Source organism: Streptopelia decaocto, assembly GCF_964273445.1.
Source record: "Streptopelia decaocto genome assembly, chromosome: 3".
NCBI lineage: Eukaryota > Metazoa > Chordata > Aves > Columbiformes > Columbidae > Streptopelia > Streptopelia decaocto.
The window spans coordinates 58,486,470-58,506,855 of NC_138656.1; the positions used below are offsets into that span (position 1 = coordinate 58,486,470).

The 20,386-nt window shown below is 36.8% G+C and overlaps 1 protein-coding gene across 5 annotated transcripts in view; it reads right to left on the reverse strand.

Moving 5' to 3' along the window:
* Positions 1 to 329: 329 nt before the first annotated feature.
* ADGRG6 (adhesion G protein-coupled receptor G6) overlaps positions 330 to 20,386 on the reverse strand; it is a 111,507-nt gene continuing 91,450 nt past the window's right edge. For 4 of the 5 annotated variants that reach the window (XM_082049933.1, XM_082049930.1, XM_082049932.1 and 1 more), the window contains 8 exons: positions 20,063 to 20,169; positions 17,124 to 17,251; positions 15,453 to 15,721; positions 13,782 to 13,896; positions 12,452 to 12,735; positions 8,551 to 8,652; positions 6,151 to 6,303; positions 330 to 2,133 (listed from right to left, as the gene is read on the reverse strand). In XM_082049933.1, coding sequence (XP_081906059.1) covers positions 1,955 to 2,133; positions 6,151 to 6,303; positions 8,551 to 8,652; positions 12,452 to 12,735; positions 13,782 to 13,896; positions 15,453 to 15,721; positions 17,124 to 17,251; positions 20,063 to 20,169 — 1,337 coding nt within the window. In that variant the 3' untranslated portion in view covers positions 330 to 1,954. Of the gene's footprint in view, positions 2,134 to 4,531; positions 4,579 to 6,150; positions 6,304 to 8,550; positions 8,653 to 12,451; positions 12,736 to 13,781; positions 13,897 to 15,452; positions 15,722 to 17,123; positions 17,252 to 20,062; positions 20,170 to 20,386 lie in introns of all 5 variants that reach the window. The other variant, XM_082049934.1, reaches the window with a different exon arrangement.

A 20,386-nucleotide genomic window follows, 5' to 3' on the forward strand; every position in this document is an offset into this window, starting at 1 on the left:
TTATTCATACCACCATGTAAGTAAGTCTTTGCAGTTACAAGACCGAGGTTTCGTTAAGTTATGTGTAGCGACGGCAGTGTTTCTGGACAGAATACTGTCAGTCCATCCTCCTCCCGCCTGGTGTTTCCAGCCAGGGAAAATATGCCATTTGTGCGGTCACAGCATTAAAGACTCTCTGCATGCAAAAGCATGTGCAAAGAGCAGAGAAAGGCACAAATCCACATCCCTAATCACTGAACATCCACCTGCTTGGCAACTGAAAATCTCACAGCGTGACTTTCTGGTCACCTTCAGAATAAAATTAATTTGGCTAAGACTATTTTGGTAAAAAAAAAAAAAACAAACAAACCCACAACAAAATTTCTGTTAGGAGACATTATCCTCTGAAAACATAATTTGAAAATACTATTGATGTTTTGGTCCATGCTTCAGCAACATATAGAGTTACAATTTTTATAAAACTTGTCATGAGGTGAGAGGTGCATTGTGGGGAGACATGCACTTTTGGCAGTCATGGCCACATGCTAACCTGTCACACATTTGTAAAGACTGAAACAAGTAAGCATTTTATGCTCTTGTCTCTTTGCACACAGACACTCCTCCCCCCAGCCCCCTTAGTGTTGTTATGCATACAGTATAGCAATGCAAAATTCCCTAATGTTGCCTGAACACTGTTTAAACTCTGTGCTTCCAACAACCTCAATCAAGTCACTGAACTGGGGGGCAGGAGAGGGATACTGATAACGTTACGTGACCGGAAAGAATTTATTTGTTTGTTTGTTTATTACTGGTAAAAGTACTCCAGGTTATCCTAATGTTGCAATGCCACCTGATGGAGGTGTCCATACACACAGTATGTCTGAAGTACAAAGCCTGACAAATGAACCCATGTGCTTACAAAGAGTTAATCTTTAGCACAGTTCATTGTTTTTGGATTTTCTGTGGTACACATTGTGGTTTCCTCTGTAATAGTTTACTGTGTGCATTACTATAAAAATGGGTGGAGAGAGATCTACCTATATATTTATATATCTATATATAGTTGAATGTATTTCAATTTATTTAGTGAAAAAGAACATTAAACATAGGATCACATACGTTGGCATAGACATTGTGTAACAAGTGTCGTGATGGGAGATGCCACATTTCATACATACCTATGAATAAATGTTGACAAATGACTTTGTGTAAACTTTGGATTTACCTGTGTACTCACTCTGCACCAATGTGAGTGAATCATATGCACGATGGTACATTTCCATATATAAAATTTGCAGTTACTCACAACTTGCGCACCCTTCTCAGCCAGCACCTCTATGTAGTAAGTGTTTCTCTATGTACTTTGATACAAAATAGCCTGAATTTAGAGCACATAGTGTTTTGGTAAGCAAGATTTGCATGGTTAGGTCTATTTAGTCAAAAATGGTTTAAAATAACCCTTTAACATTGGTTTAGGGTTTTATTCACTTATGAATAAAGAACGGACAGCTCTAGACAGTCAAGAAGCAAGAATCGCACAAGTGTTGTAGTGAAAATCCATATTCTTCAAAAGAAAAAGACCATCAGCAAACTGTTCAATAAGAGCTTGCCTGTATTGGGTGACATGTCTGCTATTTTCTCCAGGAGTCAAGACTTGCTTCTGTTTGGAATGTATAATTTAAGAGTTAGGTGTGTGGCTCTTCAGTCTTAAAAAATATTTACACAGGATTACAATTAGCTGTCCGGACATCATGTTGGCTGGCACACATTTGAAAACAGCTCAATACCATGGTGGAAAATTGTCTTTCTCCACAACAGTAAAAAGACAGAGAATTGGTCCTTGAGTGGAAGCTGTTACCAGGAGAACATTATAAACTGGGAAAAAAAGTAAATAGGTCACATTCTATGATATCCAGTATTCTCAGTTCCAGGCAGACTTTTGTCATCTGTTGGTTCAAAAAATTCAGAAGTCCAGTTAGAACTTTGTGCTGTGACTAAATGTGTCAGACATGATGATATTTTTATAGAAATTTTCGGAGTGAGGATTGCAGTATCCCTTGACTTTGTCAATAACCTGGTGGACAGGGATGATTGATGTCTGTTCTCCATCTTCTTGGGCAAATTTTGAAGATGGCTTGTCAAGAAAAACATTCTCTAGGAAAAGGAAAATCAACAACAAGAAGTTAAGGTTTCTTAAGCAAACTAATATTTTAAGAGGCATGTCACTCCCACATAGATATGCCTTCAATTGCCTCTACTGCTGAATGAAATTGCTGACCTAAAAGCCAACAAACAATTTTTTGGCTTGGCATTGCTGCTTCTAAATTCTTTTCAGACACCTGGTTTTGTGGGCAGACCTCTCAGGTCTCTCTTGAAATTATCCCCCTACTATTTTGCCTAAAGTGTAACTGACTCCTATGAGCCTTTATATATTAATTTACTGTTGATGCTTTGAATCTTACAAATTAAAACCATTTTGACAGCACTGGAAAAAGGGTGACCTCCATAACATCTGGTAAATAACATACCCACATGATAAAGCAGCAGAAAGTGACAGTAAATTGATTTAATTATTTAAACAGTGAAGATTTTAAGCTATGCACAGAAATTATGTATTCTGTGCAGAACGCAGCAGAAGATGACTTGCGTCTTAAATCAGATAACCAGAGCTGAAAGTGGCCTAAACTTTGTGCTTGCCTAGAATCACTTAGTCTTCTCCATCATGCGGAAGGTACAGAACGAACAACTGTGGGGAGGAAAAGATGCACAAAACTCGCATCCCTCCAGAGTTCGTGTATTATAAGCCACGAGTGCAGCTGAAAGGAAAACAGGAGCAAGGCAAATTCCCAGCCGGGCTGGTTCAGCCTGCTTCAGGGGCTGACGGTATTGCTGTTCGGAGAACGGCCAGTAGGTAGAGCTCACAGAGCGAGCTATGAGCAGGAAGGAGCCTGTGCCTCATCTGCTCCAGTACGTTGTCCCAAAGAGCTTTCTTATCTCTTCCACTGCAGTGAATACAGCTGTAATTAATTCTCTTAACCTAAGCAAGGTCTGGGCCATCAGCAGCTGACCATAAAATGGGAGTAACCTGTGAAGCAATGGTTTCTACATGTGACATTTTCGATTGCTGCTTACAAGACCTTGGTGAAATCACCTTAAAAAATTCCTTGGTAAAGGATCATTTAAGAAATTAGCATATTACTGAAACTATTATTTCATGCCTTTTTTTTTCTTACAGAAATAAATTAATTACAAATAAACAGAAAAGTAACCCACCCCTGCAGAAGTCATAATATCAAGCCATAGATGAGTATAAAGTGTTACAAAGGAGAAATGGATTGCAGAGTGAGGAATCAAAACAGTTTTACTCATGAAAAAAAGAAACAAGCATGTTTAGGCATATCAGGATGATTTTTTAAAAGCACGCAAGAATGTCCATGAATTGTAGCAAATAACTCCATGTTCGACAGTAAACTGCTGAGTTATGTGTGCCTTTCAAATGTTTTGACTAGCTAATGGTACTGTCTTTTGAAGTCTTTCTACATACTGAGTATCTTATTACAATGATGAGAAGTTAATTGTCTGTCTTTAGGTAAAGTTTTTGGAATTCCTTTCAGACACGTACACTTTTTTTCACAAGGCATCATTAAATTGTTAAATACCAGTTATTTTACCAGTGATTTTACCAGTTATTTCCTCATGAAATTTGCATGCGCAGGCTTTTGAAATGTAAGGCTTTTGAAAGCAGTGGGGCCTTTTTTTTTTAGCTCAATGGGCTTCACACCCAATTACAGGGTTAAAATCCCATATCAGTGAAGCAAATAGGAGCTGTATGCCTAAATTCTCTGCAGAAATAATCTTAAATTCTAACTCATAGTAGACTATAATATGGTATTTATGTAGTATCTATAAAAAGTTTGTGTCAGTCTCATAGAGACAGCAGTGCCACAAGATGCCAAAGTGATTTATTTTGTCCACCCGGTAGGGTTCACTCAATATTCGTATCCCAGTAGGTGCATTCTGCATTCAACCAGCAGTTGAATTAGGCTTTCAGGCATATATAGTTTGTCATTCACACATATTTTGGGTGTGACTGGATATGAAAAAAACAATGGCTATAAGACTAATTCCATAATGGCCATAGTACACATAGAAATACAATATCTTAAAATTGCTGTAATAACTTTTAAAAATATTTAAAGTTTTTACAAGACTCAATCAGATTGGTTTTACTTTTTGATGTATGTTTTGTGTATGCGTACTTCAACCTATTCTTCTTCCCCCAAACTACTGTAACGCAGGCATTAATGTCAGGACATGGTCTGTTTTCTAAAATGCTATCTTCCAAATGCTCCATGCCCCATGCAGAGTTCAGACACCCAGAGCTGGAAGCACACTTATTTTTGATTTAGTATCAGTGGCACAAGATGTAATAGTGAGAAATAAGCAAAGTTTCTGATTAGCAAAGTTCTTTGTGTCAATGAGGACATCATGCAAGTGGCATCCCTCCACCCTGTACAACCCATGCATTCAGCAAAAGCAATTCTCACTTTACCTGTAATGCTCCACCACTGATGAGGAAAGGGCCTTAGAAGACATTATCTATACCACAAACACATGAATGCTTGTGTCAATTCCAGGGAGCACATTATAATTATATTAACAAGAGCTGCCAAGACATGTAGCTATCACATTATTTGACTGTAATTTAGCTAAAACATCAAACTGAGAAGTTTAGCGGTATTAAATACCAGAATCTTAGTGTTATTTTTTGTTATTTTAACACATGAGATCATACGCCAGTATTAAAAAACCTAACTTTAGTAAAAATTCCTTTGGATTATCACAAGTAACTGTGTTTTTTTCAGATGTCAAAACAAAACTTATTAAAATATTTAAAATATAGAGAAAACTGTGATATTCCCTTAATGTCCAATAAATATCACATGACAAGCTATGATTACATTCCCAACTATAATCCCTTCTAGTAAATAATTTATACATGGGACAGTTCACCACTTTTGAAAAAAGTACATGAGCATGTTCCTAACTGCAAGGTTCTTCTAACTTACTTTTTATCTGGAACTGGTTTATTGTTTTGCTTCAAGACTGCATTACAAAACCTCCAGCACTAAGTCTCTTTAATTGTCAGACTGAGAAAAAGCCCAGAGTCCCACAAAACATCTAAGTATATGTTGATTGTTAATCCCAATGCCAACGGTCTAAAGGTTGATCTGCCACAAGTACAAATGGGAATTTTAATATCTAAACCATTGCTTCTAACTAATATTTTAAAGCAAGAAAATACACCTTTGGGTTAAATATGTCTGCAGATTTTATTTCTGCTATGTTTTGGAAGAAGATTCTGTGATGTTATGTGACTTCATACAGGACAAAAACATGGGTTCACAAAAACCCAGTAACAAAAAAAATCGGAACTATTTAAGTGATTTTCTGAAATATTATCTGAAACATAAGCAAACAGACTTGCAAATCATTCCAGCCCCTCTCTTCTTGAGCTCCTTTAATGTGTTATTAAAAAAAGGACATTTTCATGGCATGAGTGGAATACAGGTGGGCCCTTTTACTACATCACCACTGACATCTAAATAAATAAGCAGTGGATATGGCTTGCTATTCGTAGAAGGGAAGGACAATGCGTATCTGGGGAAGACAGTACCCATTTCCAAGTAGCCTCCACTTGTCACTTTACCCATAAATGTGTTGCAGTGAAATGGAAGCAGTTTGACCAAGTGAATCAACTAGGATTCAGAAGACTTGATGCCTACTTCCAGCTGTTCTGCTAGCCTTTATGTTAACTTGGGTGATGAGTGTCCTACCTCTGTGCTTAGGCTACTCTTGGGTTTACAATGGGCTAATAAGACTTACCTTCTTTTAGCCAAAGAGGTGAAAGTGCTATAGAAAAAGGAAGGTTTGCTTTTGTCACACCTACTTTGTTTAGTGTGGGAACATACTCAGATCAGAACTATATATTGGATGTATTGTATATTAGGTTAAGATTCTTATTAAACAGGAACATATATTTTGAAAAGAGTGAAAATACATGAATTGGTGACATTTTCTCATATTAACTTTTAGGTAGAAATTCCTACTGTACATTTAACATGAAACTACATATTTACAGATGCACTGTGTTACAGGGCAAGAACTCACCTGTATGGCTGTTTCGTTTACAATATGTATTTGTTGTAGATTTTGATTTGGAAGTTAAGTAGGTTGAATTGGAGCCGATGGAACTAGAGGATAAGGATTTTCCAAGATTATCAGAACTCTTCTTTATAATATTGGTTGCTGTTTTGCTCCAATCTAAAAATGATTGAAAAGTTTTACATAAATAATTACCATCAGTAATAAATGCAAAGTTTATTCAATTATTAACATTTCTAGTATCAGATGCATTTCTTAACATTACTTATTGCAGCCTATCATTTTCCTGTCAGGTAGCCACTTTGGTTCTTAAGAAATACAAGAATGATTCCAACTTGATTTACTTTGTTATTAACTACATTAGTTCAAATTGGTAGCTCTAACATGCTAAATATCCTTTTGTTGGATGTTAGAACTGTAAGTAAGAGCCAGCTTTCCAGTATGCAGGAGAGCAGCGAAGATCTGCAGTGGTATAAAGATGCCAAAGTTTCATCACCTGAACAGAGAAATCTGAAGGGATGGACAGGAAAGGGATGAATAGGAGCATTTACAGAGCTTTTATTGTCTGAGCGCATGATCTGATAAGGTAGATACTAAATACTAGTGGATTTGCACTTGATATAGGGATTAACATATTGGTGCACTATTAATAACAATGAATATTAATGGGTATTTAATAGTTTACATTTGAAGAGTTTTGTACGAACCATTAAAACAACAGGATCATATACTGGAATGACTTCCAAAATTAAATAAAATAACTAATGCCAATAAAATTATTGAGGAAAACTGACACTGAAAAACTCATCATGTGTCTCAATGCTAGTAGCATAAATGCATCTTAACTACTTCTGTATCATATACTTGTAGGCTGGTACAGATAGTTTCACACTTTAGTCTCGTTGCCGTATTTCACCATCCTGTAATTAAATTCACAAAAGAGAAGTCCAACCCAAAGACACATGGGCCATGCTAGCCTTGATTTAAGTCAAAGCAAATATTTTATCCTAAATAATTGCTATAGGGTATAGTTTACTATTTATCTGATCTGCAGTGTTGCAAGGCTTTGACTTGCTTGTTACTTTGCTCTATCATAGCATACCCTAAACTACACTTAAATCAGATAGATATGTAAGTTCATATTTGGCATATATTTCACTGTTCTACCTGAAAACTGTATTAGGTTCATGGAGAATAAAACCAGCTGGTGGTGATGGACTGGTTAATGCTAGGCGTAATGACAGCACATTAACTATAACACTGAAGTACTCAAATCCTTCAGGTTTTTATTTCTATCATACCCGCAAGCCGCCCAACAGCAGCATAAAAATCTGGAAATAATTTGAGCCATCTGATTTTTCCAGTTCAGGAGTTACAGCATTGAACCACATGGAAAATGAACATATGAAACGATCTGGATGCCTGATCAGAATGAATACACTTTTCCTAATTTGTATTAACTCTTTGAAATCATGAATCAGGTTTTCTTACTACAAAGTGAAAGCATAAATGTTTCATAGCGTACAGCGAGAATGCATTCCCTAAACAAAACAGAGCAAGACAAAGCAAAATTCTTGATGGCAAAGCAGTTACTTAAAACCTTGAAACAAACCTTAGAGGCCTTGCAGCACTGCTTTTATCTGGCATAGACTGGCCTAACTCACTATGCAATGAGCTGATGCCACCTTACATCAACTTTAGATTTCAACCCTGCTCGTTGAGCAAGAACCATATGAGCAAGAATTATATAGTCCAAAATCATTACGTCATAAAGCAAACCAAGATCTAGTTGCCTAAATGCAGGAATCTAATGCCATCTGAGATGGCCAAAGGTAAAGGCGATTATAAACAAAGTGTCCTCAGTGTTATAACTCAAAGCATCCAAACCAACTGTTCTCCTTCTGAGAGTCACAGGTAAAGATGAACTTCGATACTGTAACCCAATCAGGCTTCAGCTAAAGGAATTTATTATGTTTTGAGTCTCTAATGGTCTCTCTGAATTATATGGTGAAAGACAGAACAGTTTGAAAAGACAAAGATCAAGGCAAAAGTATTTCTACCTGCCTTTTAAGATTTGCTCCTACATCAACCTAACAGTCTACACAATTCAGTCAACATACTGGCCTACATAAAGGGCCTTCCAAAACCATGCTCGTAACACTGCAAAATTTATCAACTGCCTTCAATGGAAGACTGAAAGAGAAGACTTGAGAACTTTTATGAAGTGATATCCGAAAAGTCCCTTGGCAATTTGTTAGTACTGAAGTTAAGCGACAGCGTATGATTAATATATTTTTCCACATCTCTGGCTTACATTGTGTTATATTAAAAATAACATAACAAACTGTTCGCCTGGACTTCTATGGACTACGGTATCTAAGGACAGAAGTTATGAATTGCTTTTACCTGAATTGTCTGCCAGTCGGAATCTGCCACAACAGAGATGTCTTCTCCATTGTTTCTGCACATTTTCTTTCATAGCACAATGGAATACAAATATAAATAAACCTGTGACGAAAGCAAATGAACAACAAATGAAACACGTATTTGTAAATACACAAACAGATTAACTATAATCTGCTAACAAAAGACTATGAAGTACAAGCAAAGGAAAAACATCTTAAAGTTTTCTTATTGTCATCTATGCCTCATTTAAGAAGTATGGACATGAATCAAAGCTTTCGCATCATCTAGCTGCTATATGAGTGTCTGAGATATCAGAAGAGAGAGAACCAGATCCCTTTTATTGATACTGTTGATTTAGATTCAGCTCAGTGTGGATCTTCTAATTATTTTTTTTTCAGTCTTAAAGGAAAACAATTAAGAGGTTTTGTCTTAGAACTAAATGAATATTTTGCACCCAAGAGAACTGCAAGAGCCAGATTGCAAAGTAAATACAGACACAACTATATTAGCAAGAACATATTTTATCTCCTCCTGTTCCACTTCTACAGAACTGTGGGCTATATTCTTTTAAAACCAGATGTCTTGTAATTGGCACTAAAGAGTCCCTTGAAAAAGCAACTTGGATTTATGTGCATCACATGCATGTACTTGAAATGATTATGAAAATGGTAAGAATATGTTCGCAAGTACTAATTAGCTGTCCAGCTACTTATTTCTGAAGAAAATTACCTGGTTTGTGCATACAAATGCAATAAATGTGTTTAAGAATGTTTTTGTAGAGTCCATATTTCTCATGCAATTGTATAATTTTTATTTTCAAGACAAAAGATAAGCATCTATCATGTGGAAAAGAAGGTCTTTATGGGGCATATGGTAGGATTTCATCATTCTACAGAGATACTTTGGAGCTAAATATAGGAACTGGAAATCTCATATGCTCCTGGCACTTCCCAGGCAGGCACCAGCTGTGGAATCTTCCATCATTCTCTGGCTTGGCCTGTTCTTGTTTTACTCTTTTTCACTGGGAGAGAGCCAACCTGGGGCTGAACACCTGATGGCAAAATGTTACTGCCAAATCCCTCATGATTATATCTTAAACATGAATAAACGTTACGTAATGTGGGCAAACAGGGCTAAGTGCCATCCTGTAAGACTGTTCTTTATGATCATAATGAATAGCTCCGTGTACTAATGCCTACTATGTCTCAGCTGGTGAAACACAATGGCAGGGTATAGCTTGGAAAAAAATGCTCTGAAGCATAAAATTATCCTTTCCCCTCCAAAGTGCTGAGGTCAACTCTTGCATGAATGTTTGCCTTTGAATTGGACTTGCATTTGCTTGTAGCCATGAGGCCAGGATAAGACCACTGAGATCAGTTAAATTTAGGTAAAGGTTGTGCCATGGAACACATTTTTTGCAATTTTTTTCAAGAGATCATGGAAAAAAGAAAGAAATAATACACAATTTGAGAAAGGCAAACATACCTTAATGCATCCCATATGCAAGCTCTGTTGTATTATGTTACTGTGTTTGTATTTAGTAAAATATTTGTGTGTTATTTGTTTTAAGCACCAAGTAATTCCAATGCAATCACTGGCAGCTCTTACAGACTTAGAGATATGCAGTTGTTTGTGGCCCAAAGTACTTCTTAAGACTTTTACACTGCTACAAACATCCTAAATTGATACTTAATTAAATTGTGATGAATGTTAGGAACACCCTGAATGGTTAAAAGGAAAATATGTATGTCTATAGTAATACAAACCAAATGTACTGCATTAAGCACTTTGCCTTTGCCCTATCTGGGCTTGGTCTCTGAATTTTTTTCTCTGTATTTCATTATTCATTAAGTTTACAATGTGCTTTAGTAATACAGCTTTGGTTTTGTTTCCCAGAGCCAAATCAGACCCTAGGCTTGGCTCTAGCTTGGCTCTGACTTGAAAGTGTTTGGCTTGCCCAGGCATATATATAAATGAGCAGCCAAAAAAGAGATGTTCCCAGAGTTTTTACTCTGAGCATCAAAGAGAGAAAAATAATTTCCTATGTAGATGAAATAGCGAAGCACAGTAACACTAGTAGTTGCTGCAATTAACTTTTTCACTGCCAGTGCACAGAAAACTAGGTTGATGGAGGCTGCAGGTATAGCTTAAAATACTAGCGCAGTTTTCAAAAACTTGAGAGAATAAACATATTTACTGTGGGCTCAATAATTAAGCTCATGCTAATACTGATGAAAGACTTGCCATGCTGAACTATTTTTTGCCGCTAGGAAATGCTTTCTGATACAAATCCTAAATTTTTTTTCTTTGTTCCATTCCATTCCCTTACTACTTTGTGTGCACTGCACCAGTTATTTGTGATTATAAATATTCTCTTCCTTGTTTATTTAGCTTCATCTGGCTCTTTTGGACACAGCAATAAGCATTTTCAGATATAGGATTGTTATATAACTTCCTGTGCTTGATATGATGTGCCTGAACATATACTGTGTCATCATTGCTACCACAATCGAGGAAAAGTTCATCACTCTTCTTTTTGCATTTACTGCCCAGGTTTTTTAGTTTCGTCTTCTGACTTAAGTGCTTTCCAAATATTCATTTGCCATTGAACACTGCTATTATCCCACAGAGACTTGAGCAGTGGTGGTCAACCTTGTGTGTACTCTGCACATACAAGCTTAATTGATTGTACTGGAAATTCTGGTTACTGAGAACTTGTTGAATTTGATCCTTGGCATGCTTTTCAGAGCTTTAATCCTTTTTCATGTTTTTCCCATACTTCTAATCTCTCTAGGCCCTTCTGATTTTTTAACACAGACACAATGCTGCAAATACTTCATTATGCTGCTAGGGGAGTATCAGAATCTGTCATTTGGAGAAAAAGACTAAATAAGAACACCACATCCAAACATTTTTTGCCATTTTGCCTAGCATTTTAGGTTGAAACTGACCCAAACCAAAATCCACAACATTATTCCCTTTCCACGAAAACTCAATAAATCTTTTAGTGCAGTAAATACCTCTCAACTGTAACAGATAAAATCCACACAGTGTAACATTAAGTACTTTTTCCATAAGGGAAATATACTATGCCGACTCTGGGAAAATTTATTTTTTATCTCAATATTTGTGTGGCATAACACCTGCCCCTCCTGTGTCCTTCTTGGCTTTTTCTTTTTGTTATGTTTTCAGTTGTTCTTTATTAGCGAGTAGAGCAAGCGGAGGTGGAGATTCTTACGTCATTTGGTACACACGCAAATTTTAGCTCTGAGCTGAAATTCTTTTAAATGTTGGCTATGTAATTCTGTAATTTATAACCATTCGATTACAATTTACAGCATTTTTCAGAAGGATGAACTACACTGGAAAAGTAAAAGATTCAAAAACTTCAGTAAAGGAAACAAAAATTAACTATAACAGTCACTGGAATTTCCTTAAAGAACCAAAGAATATCCCATATCTCTCCACAATGCAACAGGACTGAATTTTTTTAATGAGCTTCTCATTCCTTAATAAAACAATTATGAGCTTTACAGATTCCCTACAGGAATAAACTAAGGAAAGAGGCTTCCTAGATTTGTTATAATCAGTGAAAGGAAATACTGAAGGCCATACAGGATCTATCTCAACAGAGATCACTACAGATTGCTAGCTAGGAATAGCACTGTTTATAATACAGCCCATTTTATGGAAAAGACCTTGAAACATTAATTAATTTAACTAAGATATTCAACCCATATGTAGTTGGTATCATTATTCTACATAAGGACAAATTAATGATGGTTTAGTATCAAGTAAATATCCAGAGAGTTTGGATCTGAGTTCCCTAGTCAAATCACTGGACACAATATGTCCCAGAACAGCTACAGCTTGAATATCACAAAACAGAAATTCAGCTTACCTTGCAATGAATTGAAAATTGAGAAGAGGTAAAGGAAAGCAAGAGTTAAGGGACCCCAGGCAAAAAAGGCAAAGCCCCACGTCATGCCCAGGAGGAAGGTCAGGCTGACCACACTACGGAGGTTCCTCAGGATCTCTTCCTTCAGGCTCCGATTAGTTCTTTTCCCATTCCTGCCACAGATCTGCACCATCACCACAATAAACATGGCAACATTCATCAGAAACATGATTCCAAAGTAGCCGGCACAAGTCACATAAAAGACAATATCATTCTTGATCCAGCAGCTGTAAAAAAATACAAAAATATCAAGATTTTTTTGATAGTGCAAATGATACTCCAATTATTTATAAGACTACAAGGAAAATCAGTGTATGTCTGATACAACTGATGCAGAGCTATACTTTAAAATGAAACATTTTCTGTTTGTAAATAGCACAGTGGCAACTTAAGTGACTATGGCCCATAGTATTATGATTTCAGAAATCTAATGGTTGTACCTCATTTTAGGTAAAACTAATTAAAAAGGAAATCTGACCTCCCCAAGCTGTGGGAACTGCAATCCCATCATGGAAAGTTTAGACTCAGTATGAGTAGCTTCACCACTTTCATCTGTGTGAAGCACAGGACACTTTAGTAACAGAATGGGCCAACTTGGATCTCCAGTGCCAAAATCTCAAGTTTCTGTCTCTTGAGCTAAAGAAGAACTCATACATCTGAGGAGAAGCAGCAGGATGGAGAGTTCTTTGAGGTAGCCATTTGACAGTCAGACATGTGAGAGATTTAGCTTATTCCTCTAGCAGCAAATGGCCAGACTGCTTAGCATGTTACTTTAAAAAAAATATAGAATTACATTTTTATTTATCATTATGAAGCTTTGCCAGGAATGGAACAGAAGATGAGGTAACAGTCATATAAAAATTTTGGCATCTGGAGATCAAGAGAAGAACATAGAAAGCTATTGAACAACATTGACAAAAGGCTGTTTTGTTTACAAAGGAGACTATTTTTATACTACTTCTTTCTTTGCTCTTACCTAAAAGCTATTGCTTTCATTTAAGATAAACCAAGACAGATATTTTTATTTTATTTTCATGACAAAACATATCAATTATTTTTTTTTGCTAGAAAAATGTTTGTGCCTGGCATTGCTTAATGCAGATTTCCTTCCCATTTTCTTATAGCCTTTTTCATGCTTCGGATTCATACAATTTAGATTATTTTGCCCACTTTGCTTGTTTAGTGTACCTCTAAGTTTTTCAAAGCAAACTGACTGATGCTAATTTTTCGGATTGTAAATGCTAAATTGTAAGACATTAAAAGAACTACTCACAAGTCGTCTCCTCCTTGCCCGTTAGCATCTTTGCCATATAAATCTTTGCCATAAACATTAATTGCATTTGTATTAGCACTTGCTAAAACAATTGCTATCACCAGAGCTGGCAAACCTGTAACACAGGGAAGCTTGCAGGTTACTTTCAGATCTCCTACACATTCAAAATCACCACGCAAAGCTGGATTATTGATGTCTCCATCCCTATTGCTTTAGTACAGAGTATGTTGAGGTAGTTCGATGTCAGAAGAATTGCACAGAGAATTAGCAGGAAACAATGTTTTAAAAAGTACCAATGTATAAATCTTTCAAAGTACTTAATGGGTATCAATGAATAAGCCTCATAAAGTTCTGTAAGGTAGAAAATGTTATTTTAGCACATAATATGGAAACTAAAGTAAAATAAACTCCCTTAGTACCCAACGTTAAATTTGCAGTTGCACCCAGGCTCTCATAATATAGTGAACAGAAGATTAACAAACTATTACGAAAACGAGATTTAATGGAGGGATGGTATTGGGATGTTTTTCAGGGATTTTTTTTCAGAGATACTAATGTCACTTGATTAGCCTGGGGAACATGAACTTGAACCTGTAATTTCTCAACTGCTTCTCTCAACTGTAAAAGTATTCTCTTTTTCCACAGCATTATATATCCTTAAATTGTGCCCACCCAAAAATAAAGCAAACTTTATATTTTTTAATAACAAGGTAAAGGGAATATTTTGGTAAAATTAACAACTGTGCAGAAGAGAACTCTGTGCAGAGTGGTGCAGCAACACACAAAAGAAACATGTTTCCTGACATGGCTTATTTACATGTCTTATCCTTGCTATGACAAAATAGATTCAAAGGGGAAGAGGTTAATTTGCTTTTCCGACCACTCAGTCCTTGTCCTCTGCTGAGGTTGCCAAAGAGGATGCTAGTTGCCGATGGAAAGACATCAATTATCAGCTGGACTGAGGTCAGTGCTCTAGCCATGAGGTTAATGGTTTTGTATTGTGTTGTATTATTTCAAACACAATATGTGCATTCAGGCAGAAGGCACAGATTCCTGATATAGAAAAAAATGAAGAATAAAAGCCTTGCAGCCTGAGCCTCGCAGTTATTTTTCTATTTTACATTTTTCCATTTCAGTCCTGCACTGTACACTGCTTAAGGCAGGATCTCTCTGTGGTTTAAACACCATGTTGAAGCTCAGGAAATTTTGGTTGTTTCTGATTCTGCCATAGGCTTTGTACTTGTTAGCAAGAAACTTTAAGCTGGATTGAAAGCTTTTTGAAAGTCAATGCAAAGATCCCCATAGGCTTTGTATTAACTTCAAGTTTCTGAATTCACTGTGTGCCACTGTTCTCCATCTCTGCTATGGCACTAACATTTCCCTTCTCCCATTCTGGCCTCTCTGGAAAGTAAGACCAGTTTATCTGGTTACTCTGCTTCTCCTCGGGCTGTGAGCTGCTCCGGACAGAGAGCACCAGTTCTGGTGTGTTTGCACAGAACTGCAGAGGGGAGCCTGGGGGCAGAGAGGGCCGCTGCACGCCAGCACGGCCGCAGGGCGGGGGGAAAGGAATGCCGGACTCGTTTTGATTCTGCTCTGCATTTGTAAAAGAGAGTTTTTATACAGAATAATTTCAAATACATGCTATGTAAACACTGCATCTACTGAACTCACCCCAGCCAATGATGCAAAACTTCAGTATGTATCGCCGTATATAGGTGTTGAACACTTTCACTAGAGCAATGTACATATGAACAGCTTCTAGTCCCATCCACGTAAAGGTGGCCAGAAGAAAAAAGTGCAGAAGTGCAGCTACTGCTATGCAGAGGCCATCTATGTCAAACGATGCAATCCAACCATCAAGCAAGAAGATCAGGTTAAGGAAGAGCAGGGCTGTGCTCAAATTCATCAGGATTTTGGATGGATAATCTCGTCGCAACTTCCTATCAGAAGAAATACAGGTGCACATGATTAATTAGCTTCAATCACCCAAGCTGCATACAGCAACTGGGTTTACTGGTTTACAGAGTAAATAAAAGCACAGGGATCTCCTCCTAGCTGTAAGCTCTTGTGGCAATAAGGCATAGTGACATGTACTTTTGTGCGATATCACTGAACGTTTCCGCTGTATGCAGTGGAGAAAAACTACCACTTATTTGGGTCCTTATTGAGCTAATTAACTGCCACAGTATTTTAGCAATTGATCTATTATTAAAAAACTTTCAAATGAAATATAATACGATGTGGTTTGTAGTTTAAATGGAAATTGAAGATAACAAAAATAAAACTTTCAAAACACAGCCTGCCAGAAACTCATCTCTTAACGTTTTAAATGTTGAACTTTGCTTAATTTTTCAGAATATATTGTCCAGTACATGCTTGTTGTTTTCTGCATTTTTTTGGGGGGGAGGGTGGTTTGTTTGTTGTTGTTGTGGTGCATTGTTTTGTTTGTTTGTTTGTTTTTGTTTGGTTTGGGTTATTTTGGTGGGGTTTTGTTTGGTTGTTTTTTTTAACAAGATCTTAGGAAGACTGAATTTTCTTTTTTAACTGATACCCATATAAATGTATGAACTGAGGAGCAAGTGAACTTTGGCTATCTTTGACCAGAACATTTTACCATAAGTAATACAATAGGAGTGCAATAGTTAGAGATGTTTGGAACTTGAAAATCCTCTTCCTGCCTCACAACAAACTATCCTTCTTGAGCAGCTACTCCGTCCTGTCCTGCTACAGGCAGAATGGTTTCTTTGTGTTGTTATGACTTCATTTTCTCTTTTCACTGTCCACAGAACTGTATCAGTTCAAAATTTTTGCATTCTCTTCTGTCACTTTCACATTTCTGTAGGACTGCTGTTAAAGTTGTTGTAACACTTCACATCAATTTTATTTCTCTTCCCATTTCCTCCTCAAGAGCGTTAGAATGTAATTTTTCTAGTTGGAAATTTCTTTTTACTTTTTTTTCTTTTGTTTATTTAGGACCTGCTCACAGAGGCAAGTTTTGTTTTGTTTTTAAAAAAAGCCTGGTTGTGGATTTTAAAATAATGTATATCTGTTCAGGATCTAGAGGGTACTGTACTCTCAAAGAGACACATTATCCTTGTTAACTGACCTGAGCAGCACAACACAGTGGAAATCGGAGGAAAGCGTCTGAACTTATATCCCCTTGAAAGAAATTTCCACTTACAACATTGTGATGATTTTACAGTTTGTTTTGTTTAGTTTTGTTTTTTGAAACACTATTTCCTTTCCCAGACAAATAAGCCGTGCCAACCATATTACTAATTTATTTTATTCATTACACGAAGGTACTTCCTTTGTGATTTTTTTCATAGAACTAATACTTACTCAAATGCAATATATGTCAGAAGAGTTGCAGCTGAAAATATAGCAGATATTCCACAGCCAATGTAAGTGATAAAGGTGAGGACCCTGGTATTCTGTGGGTCTATTTGTGTAGCTGTTCTCTGAAGGTCCTATGTGAGAGAGGAGGAGGAGGCATCAGTTTTAGCAAACACCTTTTCCAGGAGCACAACACTATTTCTTGGTAATTAGTCAAGTAAAACTCAAAAGCACTTTGGCAATACTACTATAACCCTGACTTCAGGGTTCATGTTTACTGAGTATACTTAGTCTTTAGTTGTTACACCTCTCACTTCCTTCCCATAGCTCTTGAAAACATTGTGCTTAAAGTATTACAACTGCTGGGATCAGCAGAAAGACGGAGCCTGATACTGATCCTTATAACTCATTACCAGCCACTTGAATGTCCTTCTCTGGAAAAATTTCCCCTTTTCTAAATTTTTAGTTTGGTTGCTCATAGAATACTCTCTTTAAGAAGATATTTATGTTGAATGTGCATTGAAAATGTAACTTAGAAGTATTCATAGTGAAATGTGCAACATTCTGGGGACTTTCTGACATCACTTCTCATTATTAAAAGATCATAGAAGTCGATGTAGCAAATCATCTATGGGTGAAACCAAGGGCAAGAGATTGCTTTTTGGTTTTATGGTCTGTTTTGACATGCAAACTACAGTTAAAAATAGAACTGGTCAGAAAAATAGTGACCAAGACAACATTTTAAAAAAATTGGAAACAAAGCAGGAACATTCTGAGGATTTTTTTTCCAGTTTTCTGTCCAACTGTAATTGCCACATAGTATCGTCTGAGAATAAATGCCAGTGTTATTTCCTTTTTTAAGGACAAGAAAAAAACTAGAATGTTTGGATCTATATCACTGTGGAGTAAATGTGAGCAAATACTGACATATAATGGTGTCCATTCTACAGCCAGTGTCACTGTTGTCCCTAGCAAAATTATCCAGCAAAAAGAAACCACAAAAACACTACAAAACACTCTATTCATAGGGAAAAGAGAGCATGGTATGCAGCTTTTTACACCCTGTCCCAACTTTATATGACAATTTGTTAATATATGTATATAAGGAGAGTGTTACTTTAAAAGAATTTAATATATAAATTAAAGTTGCAAAAGATTATTCAAATGGAAAAGCAATTAGAAGGGCCAAAACTGTGTAAAAAATCTATTGGAATGCAGCCCAAACTCAAAGAACTTCTGCCTTATTTCCTACTGTCACAAAAGCATTCGGGGAAGAGAAGGGACTCATTGAATATATCCTAAAGAAAGCCTTTTTTTCCTCCCTTTGACGATGAAAAGTGAAACAAGACCACAATTTAGCTTGCAAAAAGACAAAAAGCTTGTGGCTTTTTCATCTGAGTATGACGTGAAGCCAGCAGCTCTACTAAGAAGGCTCTAGAAGGCCAAAGCTGAAAAAAGTCAGTGCATGTGGCTCCCTTGTGTGGCTACGTCCCATGTGTCACTGCAAGAAGTGAAATCAAACCCCAAATACTTCCTCTAGGAGCATTGTTGGGATCAGGAGCAAATGCCATTTCTGCAAGTATGTTTTAGAGGCCAAAAATGTTAATTTCAGATGGAAAGAAAAGTTTTAGCCCATTACGGTGCATAAAAACTCACTAAACGTTAAGAAAAGATGGCAGTATTCCAACCTTTTCATGTTGGGACTTTTTCTCTCTAAACCACTTCACATGTGGAAATTGCTGGAGGCATCTGAGTGCTAGAGGAGTTATGCTCCTGAGGCTGAAGTGCTCTGTATGGATCCCTCTCATCTCTCTGGTAGGCTCTGCTCTACCTATATCAGCCACCCAGTTTGGAGACTTTGCTTAAGGCTCTAATAGTGTGACATGTTTCATACCAGGCTTCAGTGGGCAGATTTGTTTCCAAGAGAATGCTTTATTGCAAGGCATGCCTGAAGCTGATTAAAGCCATTTATAAGAAAACAGCAAGTATTGGTTTACACCTTCTGCAAAAGAAGGTGTAGCTTTACACTTTTTGACATTAGACAAATATAAATCTTGTCAGATTTGAAACCTAGATTTGCAAGGGGAAATTTAGCCCCTTGAATCTCAGGATGAATGGAAATAATTGTGCTCCTTTCACTTTTCATCCTCATCAGCAGTTTTACTGACTGTAGGACATTTTTCTTTCCCTGACTGTTTTCCCTAACAAAATAAGTCTCTATTTTTTTTTTCCAGAAAATGGCATCTCAACTTTTTCTCCTCTTTTTTTTTTTTTTTCTGCAAACAACTTCCCACTTTCCTGATCTTGAAATTTCAAATCTACCTAGACTTGTTTCTCATTCATTTCTCTCTTGTTACACCCTCCTGTCTCAGCTGCATGTCATTTTTGTCAGATTATATTGTTAAGGGAAATGACAGGGACCCTCTGCACCTTAGGACTCATTAAGATCAATTTTGTCTGTTTTGCTAGTGGAAGTGTTACTGCTGGGCCTTGATTTTACAATCCCTGACCCTCTTTTTGACCGAACTGTGTCCTGGCTTTGAAGTTTGATGTTATAATATGCTATTCGTATTTTGGTATCGCTCAGAAGTCTCAACCCCAGGTGTTCTGCAGTACAATATTTTCAAAATTTAGAATACTCTTAAGGGCATATTTTACTTTTTGTTTTATAATATTAAGCCATTTAAAAATAATAATAATTTTAATAATATACTTTCATTACTAACTGTATTCACTACCTTATTCCTGAATCCTTATCATCACTAACAATTTTGTTATGAAAAGATAACTTTATGACAATAAGGGGGAAAACGATGTATTATTATTAAAAATACTGTGCACAACGAATAACCCAAGTAATAAAAATGAGAGTTGTCTTGACCCAAGACAAAAACTGCATTGGAGTCGCTAGGAAAGATAACTTAGTGAACGGTGACTGTGCCTACCATTAGGACCCCAAAGTGGGTGAGGTGGTTGCACAAGCAAATAGTCTCATTTTCATTGGACTCTGCATCCACTTGGCAGCCCATAGGGTTCCAGCCACCATTGCCACCTGTGGAAATTAAATGAGAGAAACCATAATTTTCAACAAACTCATGTCACCATCTCTTATAACACATTTCTCACTTTGTCTTGTGCAAACGCAGATGTGCTTTCTCAAATTGAATGAGTGACCATAAAATCAATCAGGAAAGATGCAAATGCCAGATTTCCTCATTTCTGCAGACAGTCACACCAGATGAGTGTCCCAGTAATGGCCTACTGAGCAG